At 42.9% G+C, this 27,062-nt stretch overlaps 1 protein-coding gene across 3 annotated transcripts in view; it reads left to right on the top strand.

The window, feature by feature from the left end:
• mtus1b (microtubule associated tumor suppressor 1b) overlaps positions 1-27,062 on the top strand; it is a 215,240-nt gene that overhangs the window by 23,007 nt on the left and 165,171 nt on the right. For 2 of the 3 annotated variants that reach the window (XM_085970776.1, XM_085970775.1), the window contains exon 1: positions 22,737-25,114. In XM_085970776.1, the coding sequence (XP_085826902.1) occupies positions 22,817-25,114 (2,298 nt within the window). In that variant the 5' untranslated portion in view covers positions 22,737-22,816. Of the gene's footprint in view, positions 1-22,624; positions 25,115-27,062 lie in introns of those variants that run through there. The other variant, XM_085970777.1, reaches the window with a different exon arrangement.

The following is a 27,062-nucleotide window of genomic DNA, read 5'->3' as shown; positions in this document are numbered from 1 at the left end:
CAGCAATGCAGTTGAGTCATGGTTATAATGTGCTCAAAGCTCATCTCCTCGTCTTCAAAACTTAATTACAGCTACATTAAATTATTACAAACTTCTCTTCAGAATTAACTGCACAGATGAACTTTGGTATCGCTCTCAATAATAGAATTACATAGTATCTACAGTACAAAAGCAAGCCATTTGGCCCAACTGGTCTTTATACACCAACAGCTTGACTTGGTAAACAGAATTGCCCACTCACTTTCTCAATGGTTTAAAAACATAACTGATCTTTCAAATAATCCTTTTGAATGTTCTTGCAGCTTTTGGTATAAAATCCCTTGGGCTAGACCAGGTAAGGGTGGTAGGTTTCCTTTCCTAAAGACATTAGTGAATCAATTGGGAGTTTGCAACAATCCAACAGCTTCGTGGTCACATTTTATTTAACTGATACCAGCTCTTTTTGAATTCAGTTTTTAAATTGAAATAAATTCTCAAGCTCCCAATATTGCCAGCAGCAGCAGACTAAATTGATAAAATATTAATACATTTATCTTGTAATATTCAGTCAACAATAAAACTTCAATTGCTGAGGGGGTGTTTCCTTTGAACATGTCGGGGACTTAGCGAGGGTGTGTTTTCAATTTGAAGGTGGTGGATTAGGTAATGGATGAGGTGAAATTTGTCTGTCTGGTTATAATCTGGTCTCTGAGGAGTTGGCTACCTGAGCGATTCCCCCTTTGTGCCAGGTTTGGAATCCACAAGTGGTGACTGCATCTGAATTCCCCATCAAACTACAATGGGTGAATGGTGGTTGATATGAGCCTCTCTCCAGTGGTGTAATGGGCTAGTTCTGGATTCTTCTGACCTGCCCAGGTAGAAATTGTTGGAGGCATCTTTGATTGCGTCGCACATGGCAAGTCAAAGAACATGGTCACTGTTGCCTATATGTCCTTGTGTTGCTGTTTCTTTGTCTCTCTAGCTGCAGGCTTATTTGGGATGAGGGTTGTGGGGGAAATGTGTCCCTCAGCCACTGTTTCCATTCACTCCCTCAACTGATCATCCTTCATGTCTCCTAACATTATCCACTCACTATATTACATTCTCACTTCCATCACTGCCCTTAATATCTTTCCCTTTATGCTGCCCACTCAAAACAGTTTTTCTTTAACTCTGCTGTCGTTCAACTCTTTCTCTTCCCCTTTCAGCCCCCTCCATTTTCTGAGGCTTTTTGCTTTTTAAAATTCAAGTCTTGTAGCCTTTGCTTTGCAAATTTTTTTTAATAGTTATAATTGGAAGTCTTTCCCTTTTTTGCCTTTTTTTAAAAACAAAAAAACTGAATTTTGCCATTGGCTTTTGAAGCTGTTGTCTACCTTTACTCCAAATAACTTTGAAAAATGTTTCAGCTGAGACATCTGGAAGCTAAAGGAAAAAAATATTCTATAGTATAATGTACTGGTGCATCCTTGGAAATTGGAAACACTTCATGTTTATCTCAGTATTGCAGTGCTGGGCAAAAAATCAAATTCAAGCCCAGGCTCTTGGAAGTGGCTGAGGCCTTTAAATGTAAAATGAGGGCATTAAAAGACACCAGCCAATTCCTGTTTCTTAATATAAAATTATATCAATGTGAAATGTCTTGAATTTTTCATAATTTGGCTGAAACCATATTGTGGGCATGCAGTTACTGAGTGGGAAAAATATTCATGTAATTGAGAGAATTAAGACAACCCAGTGGCCAGATTGTGAAATCAGTGAGTTTATGAAGACTGTTTGAATTATAACTCTAGATATAGGAATATATAAAGGAAAAAAATTGAGTGTCAAAGATACTGGTGTGCATGGATTGTCTGTCTGCTAGTCAAGCAAGATAGTGGCTGATTTAAAAATGTCAAAAAATATTTAGTTTGCCTTTTCTCAAATTAAGAGAAGTGTGGTTTTTTTTTCCTTAGTGTTTCTGCCTGCAATGGTTTGTTCAGCAGTAAAATATCAGGCAGCCAATATTTTTTAATCAATATGCTAATTAGAAGGATATGTGATGGCCTAACTTGTGGGAACATGTGCCAGATGCAAAGCTTTTAATTAGATAGAAGTTGCAAGCCAGTCAACAGATTGGGTTGCCTTAAGGGTGTAGGGTGGAGGAGCAGAATTTAATTTGGTGGTTTGATGGGATAAGTTGGCACAGAACCAAATATATAAGGACCCCATCAACCTGATGCCTACAATAAAAATGCCATGCACAATTGCCACCCAGTGTCCTTTGTCTGAAGTGATGTTTTTGTACATGACCTCCAGAGAGAAATGGAAGCCTGTTATTCTTGCATGCTCACAGAACTCACAGAAACCCCACAGTGCAGATAGAGGCCATTTCGGCCCATCGAGCCTGCACCGACACATATCCCACCCGATCCCCGTAACCCCTACACCAACACATATCCCACCCTATCCCCGTAACCCCACGTATTAAATTGACCCTTAGTGTTAGGGGGATTAATCATAGCCAATCAACCTAACCTGCACATCTTTGGACTGTGGGAGGAAACCGGAGCACCCGGAGAAAACCCACGCAAACACGGGGAGAATGTGCAAACTCCACACAGACAGTCGCCCGAGGCCGGATTCGAACCCGGGTCCCTGGCGCTGTGAGACAACAGTGCTAACCACTATGCCACCGTGCTGTACTGTGTCAATGAAATGCTTTTGTGTGGTTTAATCAGAGGGAAAAGCAAGCAAATTAAGATCACATTCAGCCAAAGCAGCTGAAATGTGACTCCAATAAAATCAATTAAATTGTATTAGACTTGTGTGCAAAATCTGTTTTGAGGTAAAGGTAGCTAATCCTACAGCTGATTTGCCATTGTCATTTCAAACTGTTTTTAAACGACCCCAATGTCTGAATTAAATACCTAAATTTGAAGTTCACAAAACCATAAGGGTTGCCATACTGACTCCTGTGAACTTCAATGGTACAGTATTAAATGTCTTTGCAGATTCGTCCATGACTTATTATTTCAGTGGCATTTAACATTTTGTCAGCCAAATTTTTGTGCATTGCTATAATGTGGATTTATTCTTGGATCTCCAACAAAGTATTCCTTAACTTCCTTTTGGATGGGAAGAGGAACACCAGAGATTGGAAAGATGCATTTTGGAGGACGAACCTTATTTAACTTGTACGTAGAGTGGAATTCACACAATTGAGAGCAAATTAGGTGTATTGCTCTCAAGTTGTGAATTGTGTACATTAAAACAATAAAACCTTACAATTGGGATGGAGGTGGGGCATTTGGACTAAATTCCTAAGATTGCATTGTCTGATTTTTCCCTCTGGTTTTTGTGAGTTCAGTAACTTACTATCCAATCCATAGTGTCACCTTGGGCATCCTGTATGTGCTTAGTAAAACATTTTTAAGGCAATCTTCTACAAAGCATGAATAATTAATCATGCTGATCAAAAAGATGGCGATTTGCCTGGTCGTCTTGTTTTTGATTAAAGTGTTTTTGTTGAAGGTCAAATGTTATGTCTGCTGTGAAAGTAATCAATTCTACTTGGTTCTAATGGGGTCTGTAGTTCGGCTCATTCTTCATTCCTTTTCATTTAAAGCTAGGGGCAGAGACCAATAATTGACTTGTCTTACTTGGGTTTCACCTCCGATTTTAGCTTTGCGTTTTTGGAACTTGATAAAATCCACCAACTTCAGACAGTTACTGCTGGTTTGCTGAACTTCTGGAGCATATGTATTGAACTAACCTGAAGAGTTAAGAATGCAAATGTCTCTTGTTTCACCCCCCCCCACCCCCCCCCCCCCCCCCCCCCAAATGTCTAAATAAGACTTTTGGGATTAAAGCAATCCCTTAAGTCCAGTATTTGAAAATCCTACTCCTATGTTCCAAAAACAACTTCCTGCTCTAAAATGAAATCTCCTTCCTTGAATGTGGCTTCTTGTGCTGGGTGCAGTTCCATGGGTGTTGGCACACCTCTCTTACCTTGCCCAAGTGGTCATTCTTAGTTGAGGTGGAAAATTTGCCTGAAGAATTGAGTTTTGAGGTTCGGAGATGGAAACCAATGGGATTAAAGACTCTATCACCAGAGATGGGTGAAGGATTAATAGAAGGCTAGAATTATGAAGAATGTTTGGGAGGGGTTATATGACTGGCAGTGTTTTTAAGGTAGGGTGGAGCAAAGCCACAGTGGGATTTAATAGTCCAAGATAAGAATGTTAAACTTTAACACATTAGGGGATGGGAAAACAGTGAAGATCATCAAGAATGTGTTTAAGATTGCAGAGGTGGAAGTCTGTGATCTTGGTGATGGGTGGTTCAAAGCTCACCTTGGGGTAGAGATTGCAAGCAGTCTGGTTTTGTTGGAAAGTGATTTTTGTTGGGGAATGGAATCAGTGGCCGGGACTAAAGACCATATTGACTTGAGAGCAGGATGCACCAGGCACAACAGATGATTAGGTTGAGGGGATAGAAAAGGTTTTTTTTTTTTTTTTAATAAAGATTTATACTTTTTAGGGATAGCAACCTTTTCTTCTTGGGAGGAGAAGCTGGAAGTTTTGGTTTAAGGTGAACTATCCTCGTTGAAGTCGACATCCCTATTTTGGGTTGGGAGGGAAGTGTCTCATTTGAAATGGGTTGTGGGGTGGAAATTCACCAATTTCAAACTTGGTTTTTTGAGGCATTTTTATTCTACATGGTGACTTCTATTTAAAAAAAAAAAAAAGAAAATATTTACGTTCCATTATGACTGTTGTAAACTGCACTTGGCTTGACATTTTTACACACGTGTGCTAATCTAGTTTTTCTGATCTAAAATTGTGTTGTGAGCTGCTAATTAAAGCACACTCATATTTTCTAGCAACTATCTTTAGTGTTCTGCCAAAACATGATTTTTGGGGAATTATTGAGCCAGCAACTTTTCCACTCCATTGCATCTGTTTTAAAATGCTGTGTTCAGCACTTTTTTAGTCACTTTATGGTCGAGAGTTGAAGAGGTTGGAAAATGTTAAGTTGCATGGGATATTTTAATTGCTGTTTTATAGTTTAGGTATGCAGATGTAAATGCTGGCTTGATCACAGTTAGCAGCTGCTGTTTTATTTAAAATAACATGCTTGCATTTCTCAAGTAACTAATCTGTTTGTTTAAATGGAGGAGTCAAACTGTCTTGCTATACTGGTTCCAAAGAATACTTAACAGTATACTTAATTTTATGATGGTGGAAGGCAGGACTGTAATTGAAGAGGAAGAGTGCAAAATATTAGCGGAGATAAACCTAGAGAGAGAGAGGAAGTATTCAGTTGTTTAGCATCTTTGAAAGCAGATAAATCACCAGGCCCAGATGAAATTTATCCCAAGCTGTTCAGAGAAGCAAGGGAGGAAATAGCAGAGGCTCTGACCATCATTTTCCAATCCTCTCTGGCTACAGGTGTGGTGCAGGAGGACTGCTAATATTGTTTAAAAAGGGATAGACCAAGTAATTGCAGGCCAGTCAGCCGAACCTCGGTGGCAGGCAAATTGTTGGAGAAAATTCTGACAGACAATATTAATCATCATTTAGAAAGGCATGGATTAATCAAGGACAGTCAGCTTGGATTTGTTAAGGGAAGGTAATGTCTGACTAATGTGATTGATGTTTTTGAGGAGATAACAAGGAGGGTTGATGAGGTTAGTGCGTTTGATGTAGTCTACATGGATTTGTAGCAAGGCCCCACATGGCAGACTGATCAGAAAAGTAAAAGCCCATAGGATCCAAGGGGAAGTGGCCAGTTGGATCCAAAATTGGCTCAGTGGCAGGAAGCAAAGGGTAATGGTCGACGGGTGTTTTTGTGACTGAAAAGCTGTTTCCAGTGGGGTTCTGCAGGGCTCAGTACCAGGTCCCTTGCTTTTTGTGGTATACTTGAATGATTTAGACTTCAGTGTAGGGGGTATGATTTAAGAAGTTTGCAGATGATACAAAAAATGACCGTGTGGTTGATGGTGAGGATGCAAGCTGTAGACTGCAGGAAGATATCAATGTGCTGGTCAGGTGGGCAGAAAAGTGGCAAATGAAATTCAATCTGGAGAAGTATGAGGTAATGCATTTGGGGAGGGCTAACAAGGCAAGGAAATACACAAATGGTAGGATACTGAAGTGTAGAAGAACAGAGGGACCTTGAAGTGCATGTCCATAAATCCCTGAAAGTAGCAGGACAGGTAGATAAGGTGGTTAAGAAGGCATATGGAATAATTTCCTTTTATTAGCTGAGGCATAGAATATAAGCAGGGAGGTTATGCTTGACCTGTATAAAACACTAGTTAGGCCACAGCTAGAGTACTGTGTACAGTTCTGGTCACCATATTACAGGAAAAATGTGATTGCACTAAAGAGGGTACAGAGGAGATTTACAAGGATGTTGCCAGGACTGGAGAATTTTAGCTAGGAGGAAAATTTGGATAGACTGGGGTTGTTTTCTTTGGAACAGAGAAGGCTGAGGGGAGACTTGCTTGAGATGTATAAAATTGAGGGGCCTAGATAGTGGATAGGAAGGACCTATTTCCCCAAGCATTTTGGTCAATAACCAAGGGGCATAAATCTAAAGTAATTTGTAGAACGATTAGAGGGGAGTTGAGAAATGTTTTCACCCAGAGGGTGGTGGGGGACTAGAACTCACTGCCTGAAAGGGTGGTAGAGGCAGGAACCCTCATTGCATTTAAAAAGTACTTGGATATGTACCTGAAGTGTCGTAACCTACAAGACTATGGACTAAGAGCTGGAAAGTGGGATTAGACTGGAGAGCTCTTTCTCGGCCGGCATAAACACAATGGGTCGAATGGCCTCCTCCTGTGCCATAAATTTCTATGATTCTATGACTGATGTGACAAGTTATGATGGTGCAAGGCAAAAGGAGGTGAATGAGACCAGTATAGAAACAAAAGATGGGTCCAGAAGAGGTGTAAATGGTTACAGCAGGGTAGCAGATTGGGAGGGAAGCATGGAAAATCTGGTGAAGGTGAGATGAGCAATACCACAGATCTAGTTGTCTTCTGTTACTGTATTTCTCTCGCTCATGGGACTGTGCTGTACACCCAAGGTTTTAACAACATAGTAACAGAGATGCACTTACCTGATGGGTTAATTGATCTGCGCTTTATTTCCAAGGTTTGTTCTTGCAGTCCACTACAATTAGCGTTCACTGCAGCTCCCTCATTGGAATTTTTTGAAATCTGCAAAATCTCATCCTGCTGAAGTGTCTCCAAATGAAACTACTGAAACTTTTTGTAAATTTTAATCAGTAATTTCTGTTTTGCCTTGTGACATGCACACTTTTATTCCATCCCTTCCCCAGCCTTTTTGTTCCCCTACCTACATAATGTCTCACTCCACTTAGTTAAGAACAGCTTAAGAAGAGCTATTGCATGTGGAGCACCAGAATATGTGTAGGTATACTTATGGAATTTAACCTACAAGAATGATTTATCTTACCGAACAGAACATGATATTCCTGTTTGTCCAATTTACACATTAGGGTATTGCTTTCCAGGGTTTGCTAGAAGGAAGGTGGGAAGTATCCCAGGTCCCATCCATGTGCTAGTCTAGCTAATCAATAACCTGTGTCCTGGAGTACTGCAGTTGCCAAGGCTTGGGATCTGTGAGTTAGTCAATCAATTCCAAGCATCGATTCTGGCTCTAAGCTGCCATCTACTTGGGGGATCAGAACAATCAATACCAGAGATCCCACTTGCCTCTACCCAGAAGGATTGATTTAATTGGTCAAGCAACTCGAGCATGACTCGTACCAGAAACTCAAGTGGCATGGTGCACAACTTGCTGTAAATGAAAATGCATTGCCTCTCCAGAGCATAATGTGGAAGTGTACATAGCCATCCATATCCAATAAATAGTGGATTCACAAGTTGGATGTTGAGCATCAACTGCTTGAACCTCTGCAAACCAGTCAAGGCACTGAATACTGCATAAGAGCACCTGGTCCCATAACTGATTTCCAGCAGCTGTCGCCCAAAGCCTGATGTGGCAACATTCTAGATGTTCAGTGTCCTGTACCAGGCTTACTTGACACCAACTGCTTTTAATCAAACATAGATAGGAGCAGGTGTAGGCCATTTGGCCCCTCGAGCCTGCTCTGCAATTTAATAAAATCATGGCTGATCATCCAAATTCTGTCCCTGCTTTCTTCCCATAGCCCTTGATCCCTTTAGCCTTAAGAAATATATGTAATTCCTTGAATATATTTAATAAGTTGGCCTCAACTGCTTTCTGTGGTAGAGAATTCCACAGGTGGTTCACTCTCTGGGTGAAGAAATTCCTCCTCATCTCAGTCCTAAATGGCTTACCCCATATCCTTAGACTGTGACCCCTGGTTCTGGACTCCCCTGCCATCATGAACATCCTTCCTGCATCTAGTCTGTCTAGTCCTGTTAGGATTTTAAAAGTTTCAATTAGATCCCCTCTCATTCTTCTAAACTCCAGCGAATATAAGCCTAATCGACCCAATCTCTCTTCATAAGTCATTCCTGCCATCCCAGGTATCTGTCTGGTCAATCTTTGTTGCACTCCCTCCATGGCAAGAACATCCTTCCTCAGATAAGGCATCCAAAACTGCACACAATACTCCAGGTGTGGTCTCACCAAGGCCCTGTACAACTGCAGCAAGACATCCTTGCTCCTGTACTCGAATCCTCTCGCTACAAAGGCCAACATACCATTTGCCGCCTTAACCGCCTGCTGCACCTGCATGCTTACCTTCAGCGACTGGTGCACAAGGACACCCAGGTCTTGTTGCACTTCCTCTTTTCCCAATCTATTGCCGTTCAGATAATCTGTCTTCCTGTTTTTGCCACCAAAGTGGATGACCTCTCATTTATCCACATTGGGCAGATGCAGTATAATCACCCAACCTGTCCAAATCATACTGGAGTTTCTCTGCATCCTCCTCACAGCACACACGCCCACCCAGCTTTGTGTCATCTGCAAACTTGGCGATATTACATCTAGTTCCCTCGTCTAGGTCATTAATAGATAGTGAATAACGGGTCCTAGCAACGATCCCTGCGGTACCCCACTCGTCACTGCCTGCTACTCGGAAAAAGACCCGTTTATTCCAACTCTTTGCTTCCTGTCTGCCAACCAGTTCTCTATCCAAGTCAGTACCTTACCCCCAATCCCATGTGCTTTAACTTTGCACGCTAGTCTCTTATGCGGGACCTTATCGAAAGCCTTCTGAAAGTCCAAATACACCACATCCACTGGTTCTCCCTTATCTATTCTACCAGTTACATCCTCAAAAAAATTCCAGTAGATTAGTAAAGCACGATTTACCTTTTGTAAATCCATGCTGACTTTGTCCGATCCTGTCACTGTTTTCCAAGTGCTCTGCTATTACATCTTTTATAATGGACTCTAGCATTTTCCCTACTACCGACGTCAGGCTTACCGGTCGATAATTCCCTGTTTTCTCTCAACACCTTTTTTGAATAGTGGGGTTACATTAGCTACCCTCCAATCCATGGGAACTATTCCAGAGTCTATAGGAGGAACTTCAGTTATGTGGTGAGACTCGAAGGTTGTTCTCCTTGGAGCAGACTTGATTGAGGTGTTCAAAATCATGAATTGTTTTGATAGATTAAGTTTCCAGTGGCAGGAGGGTCATTAACCAGAGGACACCAATTTAAGGTGATTGGCAAAAGAGCCAGAGGCAACATGAGAATCTCTCTCTCAGCTGTTGTGATCTGGAATGCACTGCCTGAATAGTAACTTTCAAAAGAGAATTGGATCAGTCCTGGAAGGGAAAAAAATTACAGGGCTATGGGTAAAGAGCAGGGTACTGGGATTAATTGGATTGGATAGCTCTACCAAAGAGCCAGCACAGGCACAATAGGTCAAATGGCCTCCTGTGCTGTTCCATTCTATGGCCTTTAGCAAAGAAGTGTGCTAGCAGTGAGGCTGGCTTTTTTTTCTTCTCCACCCTCTTCCCCTCCCCTTAGCATTTTTTTTGGGTGGCTGAAAAGACTTGTGCTGCATGCGGATGGGTCGTTGATAGGTATTCATAGTTTTCAGTCTCTGTGTGATGTTCAAACTTAAACTCTAGACATATTGTAGGGTTTCATTCTGTATTTGAAATGCATTAAATGTACAATGGCCTCTCCCTTGGATTTTAAAACTTAATGCAAAACATATGACTAGCTTAATTCAGCATAAGGAACATGGATAAATCTTGCACCTAGCATAATGGTTTGGGACATCTTGATTTTAATGAAAAATGAGCTATCTATAATTTTTTTATTCTGGCAACTGATAACCCAAGTATCTGATCCAATTTGTAAAAATATAAGCATTTTCTGTACTAATCCAAAATGTACTGTGCATTAAAAAAAAAAATTTTTAATTACTGTTGTCAATATTTAACCAGCGTATTCTCAAAATAGAACAGGTACCAGTACACTTAAGAATGCAACTGGCAACCTATTGAACCTTCTGATATTTAATGAGTAACTTTTTGGTTTAATTGAATAGAACACTTGTCAGTGAAATTGCCCACCTCGTAAATCACAAGTCTTCTATTCAGCCCATAACAAAGTTGAATTATAAGAAATAATTCCTGAAGTGAAATAACTTTTGATGCTTCAACTAAATACAACGTAGTACAATTTCAGGACGCTGAAGTAGAGAATAATTCAGGGTAATGGGCATAACTTTTTTACTCTATAAACTGCTCCCTCTTGGGTAAACCTCATACCATGGTGGTGTCGTGATTGTTACTGGGTTAGTAACAGGATGGAAGTTAAAATAATGCCAATTTAACTATTTGAATTTTTTAAAAAATCAACACAAATAAGTAAAAGTGATTGTAGCTGTCGCATTGTCATAAAAATCTGATTGGCTCACTAATGTCTGATTTGGGAAAGTAACCTGCTGTCCTTAGCTGGTCTGGCCTACATGTGACACCAGTCCCACACCAACGTGGTTGACTCTCAACTGCCCTCTTCCCCCTTGAGTGGCCTAGCAAGATACTTTTTTTAAATTTTGTTTGTGGGATGTGGGTGTCGCTGGCAAGGCCAGCATTTATTGCCCATCCCTAGTTGCCTTCGAGAAGGTGGTGGTGAGCCGCTGCAGTTTGTGTGGTGAAAGTACTCCCACAGTGCAGTTAGGTAGGGAGTGCCAGGATTTTGGCCCAGTGACGATGAAGAATCGGTGATATGCTTCCAAGTCAGGATGATGTGTGACTTGGAGGGCAACTTGGAGGTGGCGGTGTTCCCATGCGCCCGCTGCCCTTGTCCTTCTAGGTGGAAGAGGTCGTGGGTTTGGGAGGTGCTGCCGAAGAAGCTTTGGCGAGCTGCCATAGTGCATCTTGTAGATGGTACACACTGCAGCCACGGTACGCCGGTGGTGGAGGGAGCGATGTTTAAGGTGGTGGGTAGGGTGCCGACTGTAGTGTCCGCGCATCAATAACACATGGACTGCAGGAGAACGATAATAAGAGGTGTTTACTGAAGAGAGTATGCTGGAACTGAAAGTATAGAAGCCTGCTACTGCTTTATATACAAGGGTGGTCACTGCTGGTACTACAGCATAAAAGCAGTTCTCTCTCAAGTACATACACAACAATTCCCCTTTTAGATAACCAGAACATAACATTCATTTAACAATTGAATAATAACTAATTACAATTTTCTTTGTTTACTTTCAGCTGATGTATATAGTACACTTATGAATTCAGTCTTTGAGGAGGCTTCCTGATCCTGTCTGGATAGTGCCTTTTCTCGAGTATCCTGTTCTTGCGGCGGAGTCGATTCTGGCTCATTGTCATTGGTTCGTCGGCTTCCAATACCACTGATTCTGAGGTAGACGCAAGCTGTGCTTCGGGTTCATCACCAGGTGCGCATGCTCGTGGTATGGGTTTGACTTGTTCCTGTGACTCTAGAATCTGGTCAGCATGGCATCTCACGATGCTCTCTCCAACGTCCACTGTGTAGTGGTCCCTGCCGTGTGCATATCGTTCCTGGCTGCCATTTTTCTGTTCGGTAGTCGCGGGTCAAGACTGGTTGCCCTATCTTGAAGCTCCTGGTTGGCCTTTCGTTGATGTGCTGGAATTGCTTATTCTCAACATCTCGCCTTCTGTTTGGCTTGAGCAAGTCCAGGCGACATCGTAAACCGCGGTTAAAGAACATCATGGCTGGAGATTGGTTGGTGACTGCATGTGTCGCATTTCGGTAAGCGAACAAGAAATTATCCACCTTGTGTTGCAGTGGTATGTTGTCGTTATACATCGCCTTTATTGCTTTTTTTAAAGGTTTGAACAAACCTCTCGGCCAATCCATTTGTGGCTGGATGATATGGGGCTGATGTGTAATGCTTTACCCCATTATTCCTCAAAAACCTCCGGAAATCCTCGGATACAAACTGTGGTCCATTGTCGGAGCAAATCTGTTCTGGCAAGCCATTCCTGGCGAAGATGGTCCGTAGGACTGCAATAGTTTTCTCCGTGGTGGTGGAGGACATTTTGATGACCTCTGGCCATTTCGAATGTGCATCCACGGCGATTAAAAACATTGACTCACTGTGTACCCGTTGCCATGGAGACGAGGGCCACTCCCATGGGTGTAGCAGGGCCTGTGGTGGAGCGTTTTGGACTTTCTGGCATCCTGTGCATCTCTTGGTCATATCCTCGATTTCTTTATCGATTCCCGGCCACCACACAAACGCCCTGGCTAGGCTCTTCATTTTTACCCCTCCCAGATGACCCTCATGAAGCTCATTGAGCACTCTATCTCTCAACTTGGGTGGAATTACCACTCGGGATCCACACATCAAGGTCCCCCGGCACACTGACAGCTGTTCTCTCCTTGGTGAAAATGCTGGCAACAGTGAGTCGCCATGTGCTGGCCATCCCTTCACCGTCAAATCATAGACCTGAGAGTGTGTCTGGTCATTTCGGGTTTCCTTCTCTATACTTGAGTTTGTAACAGGTAGACATTCGACTATGGTCGAATGGAATATCTAAACAGGGTCCACTGCAGGTGCTTCCTCCACCGTAGGCAGCGGCAGGTGCGACAGCCCATCAGCGTTTCCATGCTGTTTCGTGCCCTTGTACTCTGTCGTATTGATGTGCTCCTAGAAAAAGGGACCATCTTTGCAGCCGTTGCGCCGTCATCACCGGAACGCCCTTTGGGTTAAAAATGGAGACAAGAGGCTGGTGATCAGTCAGTAAGGTGAATTTCTGCCCGTGCAGGTAGTGATTGAACTTCTTTCCCCCCCCCCCCCCCCCCCCCCCCCAAACCAGGCTGAGGGCCTCCCTGTCAATCTGGGCATAGTTACACTCGGCTGATGTTAACGAGCGTGACGCAAAGGCTATTGGCCTCTCTGAACCGTCAAGGAATTTGTGCGACAGCACCGCTCCAATGCCGTAGGGAGACGCATCACATGCCAACCGAATCGGTAGTGATGGATTGTAGTGAGCCAATACTTCTTTTGAAGTGATTAGGCATTTACATTTCTGAAAGGCACGCTTACACTCATCACTCCACTTCCATGCTACTCCAGTTTGCAGCAGGGCGTTCTGCGGGTGCAGAATAGTAGACAAATTTGGGCAAGAACTTATGGTAGTAGTTCACCAACCCGAGGAACGACCTCAGTTGCGACACATTTTCCGGTGCTGGAGCCTTGACTACTGCCTTAATCTTGTCTGGGGACTTATGCAACCCCTCTTCATCAATCACGTGGCCACAATACGAGATTTGTTTCCTGAAAAACTCGTATTTGGGGCGGTTGGCTCGTAGTCCATATTCTTGTAGTCTAGTGAGCACCTGCTCCAGGTTGGCAAGGTGTTCACTGTCATTTCCGCCCGTAACCAGGATGTCGTCCAAATAACACTGGGTCCCCGAGATCCCTTGCAGGACTTGTTCCATCGCCCTCTGCCAAATAGCTGGAGCTGATGCTACCCCGAATACCAGTCGATTGTACTGATAAAGACCTTTTGTGAGTGTTGATCGTGAGGTATTTCCTAGATGATTCATCTACCTCCATTTGTAGATACGCTTGGGCCAGATCAATCTTCGTAAAGCATTTCCCCCCAGATAGTGAGGCGAAAATATCTTCTATCCGCGGAAGTGGATATTGTACCGTGTGAAGGACTGGGTTCACAGTAACCTTGAAGTCCCCACAGATGCAAACCTTCGGTTCCCCAGGCGTGCTGCTCAATGATTTCTTCATTACAGGGACGATGGGTGTGGCCCACTTGCTCCAGTCCACCTTGGACAGCACACCCGAACGCTCCAGACTCTCCAGCTCTGCTTCCACGGCTGGGCGGATCGCATACGGTACCGGCCTGGCCTTAAAACATTTTGGGTTTGCGTTATCTTCAACTTTTATCGTTGCCGTTAGCCTTTTAAAGTCCCAAGTCCTTGCTGGAACACCTCTTTCGCGTCAGTTAGAATTTTTGACAGTCGTCCAGGTGTGGTGTCGTCATTTTTTTTGTCAGCCACAGTTAGTGCCTGAATGGAATGCCAATCCAATTGTATTTTTTGGATCCATTCACGTCCCAATAATGGTGGTCCTCCATCTTGTAGTATATATAGATACAGTTCCTGTGTTTCCTTGCCGTTTGTATTTAACGGGCACCCTTATTTTTCCTCTGGGGTAGACTTTTTGCCCCGTGTATGTCTTCAATACAATGGATGTGTCCTTCAAGGGTATGTGTGGGAATAGCCGCTCATAGTCTCGTCGTTTCATGACAGTTAGGGCTGATCCTGTGTCCAATTCCATCTTTACTTGGGACCCTGCTATCATGAGGGTGACCCAAATGGTTCGGTGATCCTCCTTTGCGATCACGTTGTGTAGCTTTAGACAACTTAGTCCCCTGCTCCCGGAGTCATTGTCACTACTCTGGTCTTCTGAACTACTGTCCATCACCTTTTCTACTTTCTTGTACTTTTCCTTAGTAGTTCTTAGTGTTGGTTTTCTTTCCTGACCTGCAGACTTGTGCTATGTGTCCCATTTTTCCACATTGCCTGCATACTTTGTCCTTAGCCCAGCAATCCTTCTGGTCATGGGTTGTTCTGCTGCAGCGAGAACACTTTTCTGCTCCATATGCCATTTCATTAGTGCTATATTCTTGTGGTTTCTGTTGTATTTCCGCAGCTCCCCGTGCTGCTGCTTCGTAGGATACTGCAACGCTGAAGGCCTTTTCTAGCGTAAGGTCCTTTTCCGAAAGTCGTTTCTGGGTTCCTTCACTCTGGAGCCCGCAGACAAACTTATCCCTTAAGGTATTTGCCAGTCCTGTTCCGAACTGGCAGTGTGTCGATAACTTGCGTAGTTCCGTAAGATAGTCAGCATTACTCTTTGTGCTGGTTTCGTTTATGGAACTTGAATCTTTCTGCTATCGGCAGCGGTGTAGGGTTTAGATGTTCCTGTAAGATATTGACAATCTCTTCAAAATTTTTCTCCATTGGTTTAGCTGGGGTAATTAAATTTCGCAATAGGCCGTACGTTCTCACGCCCATCAAATTTAATAATATCGACGCCTTCTTTTCAGCGGCCACCTCATTTGCCCTGCAGTACACTTCAACTCTTTCCACATACGTGGTCCAGTCTTCTATTTCGTTATCGAAAACAGTGATGCTGCCACTCTTTGGCATCTTGGGTGGTTTAAAATGGCGCCTCCCGTGCTTTTCTTTCTTCCTCAATGGATTAAAATGGCGCCTCCCACGCTTTTCCTCCTTCCCCTTGCTGCCAATGCTGCTCCTCGCGTTCTAACAGGTAATGGCGGCGCCCCGCGGCTTTCTGCGCGTCTCTTTTTCAACGCTGCCCGACTCTTGAGCACCGGCCGCGCCCTGTGCGCTCCACCCTCTCTCTTTGTCTTCCCGACGACGCTGCTCGGCCCCCTTACAGAGTCGCTCGCCCGAGCTCTAGCCCGCCGCAGTCCGGGGAGGGTCAGCGCACTACCTGCTACCAGCCCGATTTGCTGGGACACCTTGATTGGAGAACCAGGCCCAGCTCTCCACAGCTTCCCCTGCAACTCTCTGGACTCCGATGGATCACAGGGCGATTGCCCCAGGTCGACGCCCGTTGCTCTGGCTTCGACCTCCAAGAAGCTTCTTCCCAGGGATGGATCCCCGTGAGGTGATGCAGTACTGCAGGTGAGTTCGAACCTGCTCGTCGCCACTGTAGTGTCCATGCTTCAATAACACACGGACTGCAGGAGAACGATAATAAGAGGTGTTCACTGAAGAGAGTATGCTGGAACTGAAAGTACAGAAGCCTGCTACTGCTTTATATACAGGGGTGGTCACTGCCGGTACTACAGCATAAAAGCAGTTCTCTCTTAAAGGTACATGCACAACACTGACCAAGCGGGCTGCTTTGTCCTGGATAGTGTCGAGTTTCTTGAGTGTTGTTGGAGCTGCACTCAGCCAGGCAATTGGAGAGTATTCCCTCGCACTCCTGACTTGTGCCTTGTAGATGGTAGAAAGGCTTTGGGGAGTCAGGAGGTGAGACACTCGCTGCACTTTTATCAAACCATAGCAAAGAATAACATTTGTAACGAGGACTGTAGTGTTTCAAGAAGGTAGGGTTGCAAAATTCTGGGAATTTTTAAGAGGAAACTTTCCATGGGAATTTTTGGGAATTTTGAGGTTTTTTGCACTCTGATGGTTTTTGTATCTTTGTCATCAAAATAGACATGCTGTTCCATACAAATAAACAGGCTTTCAAAACTTTATTTAGGTTATAATTTTGAACTTTATTGAACCTCACAAAAAAGACCCATCTAAAATAATATAAAAAGAGCGTCAGCTTATTTAGCCTGTAATTTGTCCTTATTTTGTCCCTTTTGAGTTTTCTGAGTTTTCTACTCATCATTGCTCCTCCTGATTCTCTGGCTCTGATGTGTCCATTTCCTCCTCTGTCACTGTCTAGCTGTGTGGTGGACACTTCTGTATCTGGCTCAATAAGTTGTAGGTTCGCCCGGATAGCCACCAGTTTCTCCACTCTCTTGTTAGTCAGCCTGTTGCGCACCTTTTGTATGCGTATTCCCAAAAAGTGACCAGTTTCGTTCAGAGGCCGCTGATGAAGGTGGGATTTGGAGTATCACCGATGCAATGGATGACGGGGCCTTAGATGCACAAAGTCCCTTCCACTAGGTATGTGCACTGATATGCTTGCATGATTCCCATATCCCGTCCCCATTCCAAAGAATGGTAGAGAACTTTGCCCGACTTCCCAGAACTTTGCCCACGTCCAGATTGAGGTGGCGTGAGAGGGTAGAAATCACACTAAGCACTGTTGATCTGTTCTCCAGAAAGTATTGGTCTCCCAACATGCTTTGGGTCCAGCATGTATGCTGCAGCATGAATCGGCTTGACACAAAATTCTTGACGCGTCTGTATGAATTGAACAATTGCTTTCTCCTCTGCTTTGAGCAGCAGGGATGTGGGTAGGGCAATGCTGATTTCTTTTAAATCAGCAAAAAGCCTGAGAACATCTGACAAGACAGCATCATCTTCAATCTGAGCAATTGCAGATGCTACTGGTGAGAGTAGTTTAAGGCTGCTAACCACGTTCTCCCAAAACACATCCAGCAGTATTTTCTTGATGGTGGTTTCCATATCCCCAGACTGGGATATTGCCATTTCTTGCATTATGACAACGCCACCCCATCTAGTGTTGCTGGGCAGCTTCAGTGTGCTGCTGTTGTTCTTTGTCGTTTGCTTGGAGTTGTAGGTTGCTGCAACTACCTGTTTTCCCCTGACATATTTAACAACTTGCTTGGCTCTCTTGTACAGTGTTTCCATGGTTCTCAAACCCATGATGTCCTTGAGTAGGTTGAGCCCATGAGCTGCGCACCTAATAGAGGTAATATGAGGGTAGGCCTCCTCCACTTGAGCCCAAGCAGCCTTCATATTCGCAGCATTGTCGGTAACTGCTGCAAAGACCTTTCGTGATCCAAGATTGTTGATGACCGCTTCCAGTTCATCAGCAATGTATGTGCCTGTGTGTCTGTTGTCCTTCGTGCCTGTGCTTTTGAAGAACACTGGGAGAGGAGTGGAGATGATGTAGTTTATGATGCCCTCCCCTCGTACATTTGACCCCCCATCTGAGATAACTGCAACAGAGCGTGCCATCTCTGTTGTTTCTTTGCGCTTTCCTTGGACTCTGTTACACTCGGCCTCCAGCAAATAAGTAGACAAAGCATGTCTGGTGGGAGGACAGTATGCAGGGTGAATTACATTGAAAAATCTCTTCCAGTACACATTGGCTGTGAGCATGAGGGGCGAGCCTGTTGCATATACAGCTCGAGCAAGGCACTCATCTGCATTCTTTTGGCTATGGTTATCCATTGTATCAAACCTTCCAAGTGGGCCAGGAGTTGCTGATAAGGAGCCTGATGCTGAATGTGAACCATCAACTTCTTGAATGGAAGTAGAGGAACTCTGGGTTGACTGCTGTGAGCTTTGAGTGAAGTTGTTGCATTTGGATAAATGCTGCTGCATCTTTGTGGCATTCTTTACATATGGCATTGTACAGTGTTTGCACATGTACAGTCTTTCCACCTTTTTAATGCCTGGGGTAAAATGCTTCCACACATCCGACGGTAAACGTGGCATTGTTCTATACAGAGAAATAAAGGGCATTCGTCTGTCGAACTGCGGTCGATCAGCACGATTGCAACAGGGTGAGTAAATTTTTCCTGATGCTCCATGTGATGGAAGCATGACCTGTGCATGCACGACACTACATTACCAATAGAGGGAGCTAATTGCTCATCCACTCATCCAACCAATCAAGGCACATTTGTTCAGTCACACACAAAACTTGTAATTATTAAAACAAGCCAAGTAAGAAGATAAACATATTGATTAAGAAATTCCTTAATAAAGATTCCATCTCCGTTTAGTAATTTTAAGAGTGGCTCTGGGGGTGGGGGGGTGGAAGGGAAATGAAAGATACAAAAAAAAAAATATTATGCTAGCATATGCTTTTTTGGGCAAAATTCCCAAGCTAAACTTCCTGTGGGAAAATTTCCAGAAATTTACCAGACACTTTCCATCCCTTCGCAACCCTAGTAGGCCACCACCATCTATCCAGGGCAACTAGGGATGGGCAATATATGCTGAACTTGTCAGTGATGCCCACATTCTGAGGTGAATTAAAAATAACCTGGTAAACCTTCTGATTGTCGAGCTAAAGTCATTAGGACTTGAACTTGAAAGATTATTTGTAGTTAAGTGGCAAGAATCCCAGCCCTTGTTGATCTAACTATCTATCTTTCCAACTTTGATTAACCGGCCTTGCTCATGAATAATTCATAACCGTATCCTGAAGTACTGGGACTTGCATGGTTTAGCTATCTGATCAATTAATTTGCTGCAGTGAGTTTTTCCAAATTTTGATCACCAGGTATATTGTTCTAAAGCCGCCTCAGCCCCCTTAGTTCTCATTGATGGATAGCTCCTTGCATTTATACAGTGCATGTAATGTAATAAAATGTCCTGAGGTGTTTCATATTTTAGAGAACGGACCAAACAAAAGCATGATGCAGAATAGTGTTAAAGAATGCTTTTGTAAGTGGGAAGGGCATAGTAAGACGAACTAACAAATGGCCCAGAAATTCGTGTCTCCACGGGTGAGTACGCATGGGGTACTCACCCAAAAGCCCAAAGGAAGTGCCGGTTTCGTGCATTCGCGGGAAACCGGCACTTCCGTTCCCCCTGAAAGAAGGGGTTCAGAGGTGGAACGTGTGCACGGGAGAGGCAACGCGTGCGCATCGAACTTGAGTTTTTTTTGCAGGTTTTCCCGGGAGGGATTTGTAGGGCATTGTCTTGAATTATGCTCTATAAAACTTGTTCCTTGGCAAATCTTTTGCTACTCCCAGATAATGTCGTCATCTCCATTGACCTTGCAAGGAAAGGATCATTTGGTTGTTTTTCTTTGAGTGGTGGGGACATTAATTTAAATCACGATTAGTTTCTACAAGTAAACTTACGTTCAGACAGTCAACACACCAGCTTTTAAGGTGTAACTGTTAATTTTGTGCTATTGAAGGGTGAACTCAAGTTCCTTGATTTTAAGATCATTAGAAATTTATATATAAATGAAACAAAAAAAGGGTGTATTATGAATGTCAAGTGACTTCTTCAAGGGAGAACCAGACCAAATACAATAAGTTGTGAGGATGAAAGGGGATGTGAGGATGAAAATAAGATTGGCAAAGAGCGAATGAGAGTAGAATGGCAGTTAACATGAAAGGGAACCCAAAAATCTACTGGCATGTAACCAGGTAGTAAGTGGCGGGGTGCGGCCTATTCGAGACAAAAGGTGATATATGCTTAGAGGCGCAGGGCAAGGCTAGAATACTCAATGAGTACTTTGTATCGTGTTTACTAAGGAGGTGGCTGCTGACCAAATTATCGGTAGAAGTGGAAAAGGTAGAAACAATGGAAGGGGTGAAAATTGATAGACAGGATGTACTAGAAAGGCTGGGCATGCTTAGAGTGGACAAGTCGCCTGGTCCAGATGGCTTGCATCCCAGGTTGCTAAGGGAATTGGGGGAGGAGATAGCGGCAGGGCTTGCCATAATTTTCCAATCTTCCCAAGACGTGGGGGAGGTGTCTGTGAGGATTGGAAAGTGGCAAATGTGACCCCATTGTTCAAGAGGTGTAAGGACAATCCTAGTAACTACAGGCTGGTCAGTTTAACATCCGTGGTGGGTAAAGCTTTAGAAATGACAATCAAGGAGAAAATTAACAGGCACTTGGAGAGATTTAAGCTAATTAAGGAGAGCCAACACTGATTTGTAAAAGACAGATCGTGTTTGACTAATCTAATTGAACTTTTTGATGAAGTAACAGAGGATTGTTAAAGGGAATGCAATGCATGTTGTCTACATGGATTTTCTGAAGGTGTTTGACAGTACCACATAGAAGGCTGGTTAACAAAATTGAGGCTCATTTAATAGGTGGGTCAGTGGCAGCTTGGATAAGGAATTGGCTTAAGGACAGAAAACAGCGAGTTGTGGTATAAAAACAGAAAATGCTGGAAATACTCAGCCGATCAGGCAGCATCAGTGGAGAGAGAAAGAGTTGACGTTCTGACGAAGGGTCATCGACCTGAAACGTTAACTCTGTTTCTCTCTCCACTGATGCTGCCTGACCTGAGTATTTCCAGCATTTTCTGTTTTTATTTTAGATTTCCAGCATCCGCAGTATTTTGCTTTTGTATTAGTTATGGTAAGTGGCTGTTTTTCAGACTGGATAGACAGTGATGTTCCCCAAGGGTCAGTGGATATTGGAATACTGGAGTAGAATTTCTAAATTTGCCGATGACACCAAACTTGGGGCTGTGGCAAACAGTGATGATACCAATTGACTGCAACAGGACATAGAAAGACTAGCAGAATGGGCAGACAAGTGGCAGATGGCATTTAATAGAGGTGTGAGGTGATACATTTTGGCATAAGGAACCGGGAGAGGCAATATACACTTTATGGCCAGTTTTAAAGAGTGCGCAGGGACAGAGGGACCTGGGAGTTAATGTGCATCGGTCCCTGAAGGTGGCAGGACATATTGTGAGAGTGGTTAACAAAGCATATGGGGTCTTGGGCTTCATAAATAGAGGTATTGCATACAAAAGTAGAGATGTTATGCTGAACCTTTAATAAAGCGCTGGTTAGGCCACAACTGGAGTATTGTGTCCGGTTCTGGTCACCACACTTTTTAGGAAGGATGTGAAGGCCTTTGAGAGGGTGCAGAGGAGATTTGCCAGAGTGATTCCGGGGATGGGGGATCTTGACTACAAGGACAGGTTGAAGAAGCTGGATTTGTTTTCATTAGAGAGAAGGAGGTTGAGGGGTGATTTTGATAGAGGTGTACAAGATTATGATGGGTTTGGTAGGCTTGACTGAGAAAGGCTGTTCCCACTGGTTGATGGTACAAGGACTAGTGGACACAGATTTAAAATTTTGGGCAAGGGGGGGGGGGGGATGTGAGGAAAAAACTTTTTTACACAGCGAGTGATGACCTGGAATTTGCTCCCACTGGAAGTGGTGGAAGCGGAGACACGTTTTCAAGGAGTCTGGATAAGCACTTGAGGGCAATAAACTTGCAGGGCTGTGGGGAATGGGACTGACTGGATTGCTCTACAGAGAGCCCACGCGGACTCGATGGGCCGAATGGCGGCCTCCTGTGCCGTTATGACTCGGAGATTAAAAAGGGGAACCTAAGCTATGCAGGTCAACTGTTCCATCCCTAAATAGAAAAGAATAAGCTAGTTGTGATTTGCAAGATTCTATATAATCAGAATGCTAATAAAATAAGGGAGCAGCTTTCACATACTATCCTGTCCATCGAAGGGTTCTAGGTTTAAACATATTCCCAAAGTGATTGCGAGATCCATGTTTTGATAACTAAAACTTACATTAAAAACCTTATGAATTCATTTTTTTTCTTTCTCTGACAAGATCCAATATTTAGTAAATGTGAAGTATACACTGAGATTACCACAGTTTGCTCCTAGTTCAGCCGTGAATTTTATAGTGGCTTTGTCCCATCAGATGGCCCACCTCCATAATTGCAAAATCTGCAAATCCAGCAAGACTAAATTATCTATGTTAGAGATGCAACAAACCTAATTTTTTTTTCTTCTCTTTTCAGCTCTAGCAAAGAAAAGTCACTATTTCAAATCTTGATTCCTCAAGCAAGTATAACGGGTGTTGCTATTTTGGAAAAATTCATAGCCTTTCATCGTACTGACTTGAGATTCAAATTCAATTTTCTATGTCCCTTGAAAGTGGTGGGCGCACTGCTTCTGATCCCAAATCTATGCTCTAGAAGGCTTTTATTTAAATGGAAATCTTTAAAATGAGCTTTCAAGCCAACTCCAATGGAATGGGGGAGTCTTCAGACAATGAGATGATAAACAGCTTTCACCTGCCTGTTTTGATCAGTGACCCAAATGGCAATGAAGTCCCCTCCAGCGCAGGAATATCTCCTGAAACAATCCATGTTACAACCCCGCTGACTAATGGAAATTGTATGAGCCCAAATGTTCAGATGTTTCCATTTAATATTGGCATTGATGTCAGGAAAACCGTATCTGACCAAGCAGCTTGTCGGCTGCAAGGTATATGTGCACCTGAATTGGAAATGGCTAGAGATTATCTCTCTGATCATGAAGCATCTGTTGGCACTGATTCGAGAAGTAGCTCTTCAGATGATCAATACGTGACTGCAAATTTGAGTTGGAACGCTCAGAGTTCTGACTCCTCAACAGGTCCTGGACAGTGTCTGCTAGAACACAAACAAAACCATACTGTCAAAAGTCAGTTGCCTTGCAGTGAAGCCATAAGTGAGTGCTATGGAACCGATATTGAACAAAAGTTGAACCTTTGTGTTACAAATGAAGCACATCTTCAGCAGAAGACATTGCAGCATCCTGTTTCAGGTAACAGCTTGAAGTCGGGTATAACTGACAATCCTACTGACACGGTTATGAGAATTACAACCAATATGGAAACGAGTCTGAAATACTCAATACTACCTTCTGAATACGAGTTGGAAATGAAGGACAGCAGTGTAGGCAGCACTGAGCATGAAGCTAGTATGACTGTTCTTGAATCATCTGTATTTTCTAATAGTTTAAATGATCAAATAGTAATGTCAGATCCATCATCAGAGGCTTTTGAATCTCCAGGTGTGATGGAGATGATGGATGATGCAAAGATTGCACATCAACTGCCAGTGGAAACCAGCTTGAATTCTAAAGAGTGTGCTGTAGATGTATCAAATCAGCAGCAGGCCCTAGATAAAGCAGGAAAAAAAAAATTTCAAACAGATTTGAGTAACCAGAGTACTGGATTATCACTGTTCTCCACCCTCGATCCAAATCAGAACTTCAGAGAGAGGGTGTGTTACAGTGCAACTAGTTCTACTGATACTTCACACATTTGTAAACATCAACTGAAAGAAACAGTAGATGGGCAGTTACCAGTTATAAATGAACAGTGCTATCAAGAAATTAGTATTACAAGACCTAATCTAGGAATGGCTGTAGCCAAGATGGGTGAAGCTTACACAAAGCCAATAAGCTCAGCAATGAATACCACATTTATAGTGCTAAGGGAAGAAAATAACTCTTTAAAACCTGGATCTGAAATTATTAGCTGGAGAACTGAGGTACAGGATCTTGTACCCCAAGCAGGAACACCTAGCCAAAGGAATGCAAATAATGAAACTTTTTTGGTTTCCAGTCCAACAATTCATGAAGATGGAAGTTCATATTCTCAAACATCAACTCCTTTGCCAGAGTCCAGAAAAATGGTTTTCTTCAGCTCACCATTTCAGAATCTAAAACATTTATCTGATCGTGAGAGCTGTTCCACACCTGTGGTAGAAGAGTCTCCAACTAACTTGGTGCTGCAGCCAAATGCAAGGGACCCTGTACAGAAACCATGTTTCAAAATACAATGCAACACAAATTTGAAAGCAAAATTGACTAAAGTGGAGATCAAATGTTATCCTAAACCTAATTTTAACAATGTCAAACCCAAAGTTGTATCTAGAGCTCAGCAAATGTCTTCACTACCAAAAAGCAATGTGCCTCTTTCAGCAGAGGGTTCATTTAAATACTTTCCAAAGTCTACCAGTTCCATCTCATCTCTTCAGTCTCCGTGTTCTCTATCTCCTGCACCGAAACAACTGAAAAAGGAACCACTTTCACAATCGAAACCGAAATCAGCAATTTTGAAATTCCAGAAGGTTTTTAGGAAAACTCTCCCTACAAACAAGTCACCTACTACTACTCTTACAGAAAACAAAATTTCAAAATCCAATCGCAATAACAGCCCTCAAACCAAAGCACCTTCAACCTCAACCTTTGCAAATGGAGCAGAAAGTCAAGTATGTGGCTCGTTGCACTTCTCCAAGTCATTGCTTTCTTCTTTGGAAGCTACTACACGCGAACTTTATAAAACCTTTCACTATGATGGAACAGAGAGAACTAAACCATCAAAGCAGATTGTTCCAGTTGTTGAAAAACCAAGAGCACGATGTAGAAGCTTGGCAGGTGCAATAGATGACCACTTGGTCAATTTTAATGGTCCAGTTTCTGCTACTACTTTGGAGAAGGTTTGCACCACAGCAGAAGTAAGTGATGACTAAAATTGTTATTTATATGCAATTTGAAATGTATAGCTCATTTTTACTGTGTTTGGGGAAAACCATCTTGCTGATTGGGTTGAATTTCTATTAGACAGTCAAATCTGTGACAGGCATCATTTGAAGGGTTTGATCGAACTTGGGTTGATCAGAGTAAGCATTTAAGCAGGACAGAGTTCAGCTTGTATTGGTTAAATGTGCATTAATTTTTGCGCTCTTTCACTCCATATAGAACAGGGCAATAGAGTTTTTTTAAATTTTCCAAGATTGACAATAGCTATTTTATTCCAGTTTAAATAGGAATGCTTTTTACAAGGTATCCAGGATTGCTTCCTAGATCAGTGTTTTTCTCGTCCAACAATAAAAGGAGCAATGCTTAGTTGAGTTTTGGGAAGTGACCTGGGGAATGAGTGGCAGAATAATTAGGAAATGATGACCACTGCATAATTTTGGTTCTAATTAAGAACTGAAACGGGTACGTGAGATTAAAGTGAAGATGCTGGACTGGGGAGCAAGATGTGATCTGGGCAGAAAACTGCTAAACAGGTTCATGGATCAGCAGTAGTGTGTGGAGCAATTGTCAGTCTAACTTTGTCAGAACTATATTTCTTGACAGTTTTTTGAGAATTGAATACTTTGACAGTGTATGAGGCAGCGACCAATACTTTTGAAGGAAAATTGATACTTGTTTGAAATCGAGGAAGATGCAAGGCAATGAAAAAAACATGGAATTTGCATTAGTTTTGCTTTGCTTAAACAAGGTTAGCAGAGACACGGTGGGTCTCATGACCACTTTGTGCTGTATTTCTGTTTCTATTTAGACGCTTTACCAAGTATTTACTAAAAATTGTAAGACCCTTTCCTGAACAAATGTTGCAAAGCCTCTCTTGATTATCTACTCCACTGTACAACTCAACTGGTAGCCACTCTATATTTAGAGGACATCTTGTTGAACGCTCTCATGACATGAAGCTTATCTCATCTACATGTTGTCCCTCAGCGACATCATCCGAAACAAGTCTGGTTCCACCAAAGGGATAATTAAACTGATGGTGAGATCGGTTCCAATTGAAAAGTTACTGGAAACAGTTAAATTAATGTAAAGGTAAATCAATAGCAGTCCTATTTGATTAACCCTTTGCTAACAGCTTCCCGCCCCCACTTGTTGGCTGGAGATATTTAAGGCCAATACTAACTCTTTCATCAGGATCATGCATCTACCTCAATCAATTCTGTGTCTCAAATTTCTACCAGTTTGTTTTACATAACATATCAAAAATATTCTGTATCCTTTTGCATTGAATGGCAAGTAAAGCCTATTACAGGAAACTTTGTGATATCTGGCACCGACGGGACCGAGCTGTTGCCGATCTATCAAAACTGCCGGACAAACCAGCGGCAATGTTGAAGCATACGGAGATTTGCAGCTCCGTATCTGGCAACAAACACGGTTGCTTAGCAACAGCTTCTAAACAGTCGGCCGTACCTTGGAAGCGTCTCTGTAGCTTAGCAACAGCTTCAGAGAGACTTTGCAGAGCCTGACTGTTGAGAAAAAAAAAGCCACGAGAAGAAGAAAAACGCCACGAGAAGAAGAAAAACCTAACAAAACGGCTCCTGATTTCTGCCAGTGGATCGAGGTTTCCGGACATACAACCTCCGGATAAACCAAAGTTTCCTGTACTCCCATATATCAGTCATCCCCTGGACATAAAGATCCTCAAGTGCTCTTAGTTATGCATATTGTGGAAAATTTCAATTAAAATTTGGGTGTTTCACTCTGAATTGGCATTTCCAATTTTATGCCTCTCGAAGCCTATCCTATTAGCTTTCTTTTGGAGCATGTCCGTGCCAGCACGCTTATACATTTCATGACTGGGATAGAAACCGAAAACCTTGCACTTCTATCTTTTTTTCTCTCCCACCCATTCTCTGGCCT

The sequence above is a fragment of the Somniosus microcephalus genome, chromosome 2 (genome assembly GCF_052327205.1).
Source record: "Somniosus microcephalus isolate GS21.2 chromosome 2, FLI_Smic_1.0, whole genome shotgun sequence".
Classification (NCBI taxonomy): Eukaryota; Metazoa; Chordata; class Chondrichthyes; order Squaliformes; family Somniosidae; genus Somniosus; species Somniosus microcephalus.
Note: the sequence above shows the minus strand (reverse complement) of the source record. Positions and strands in the feature narration are given on the sequence as shown.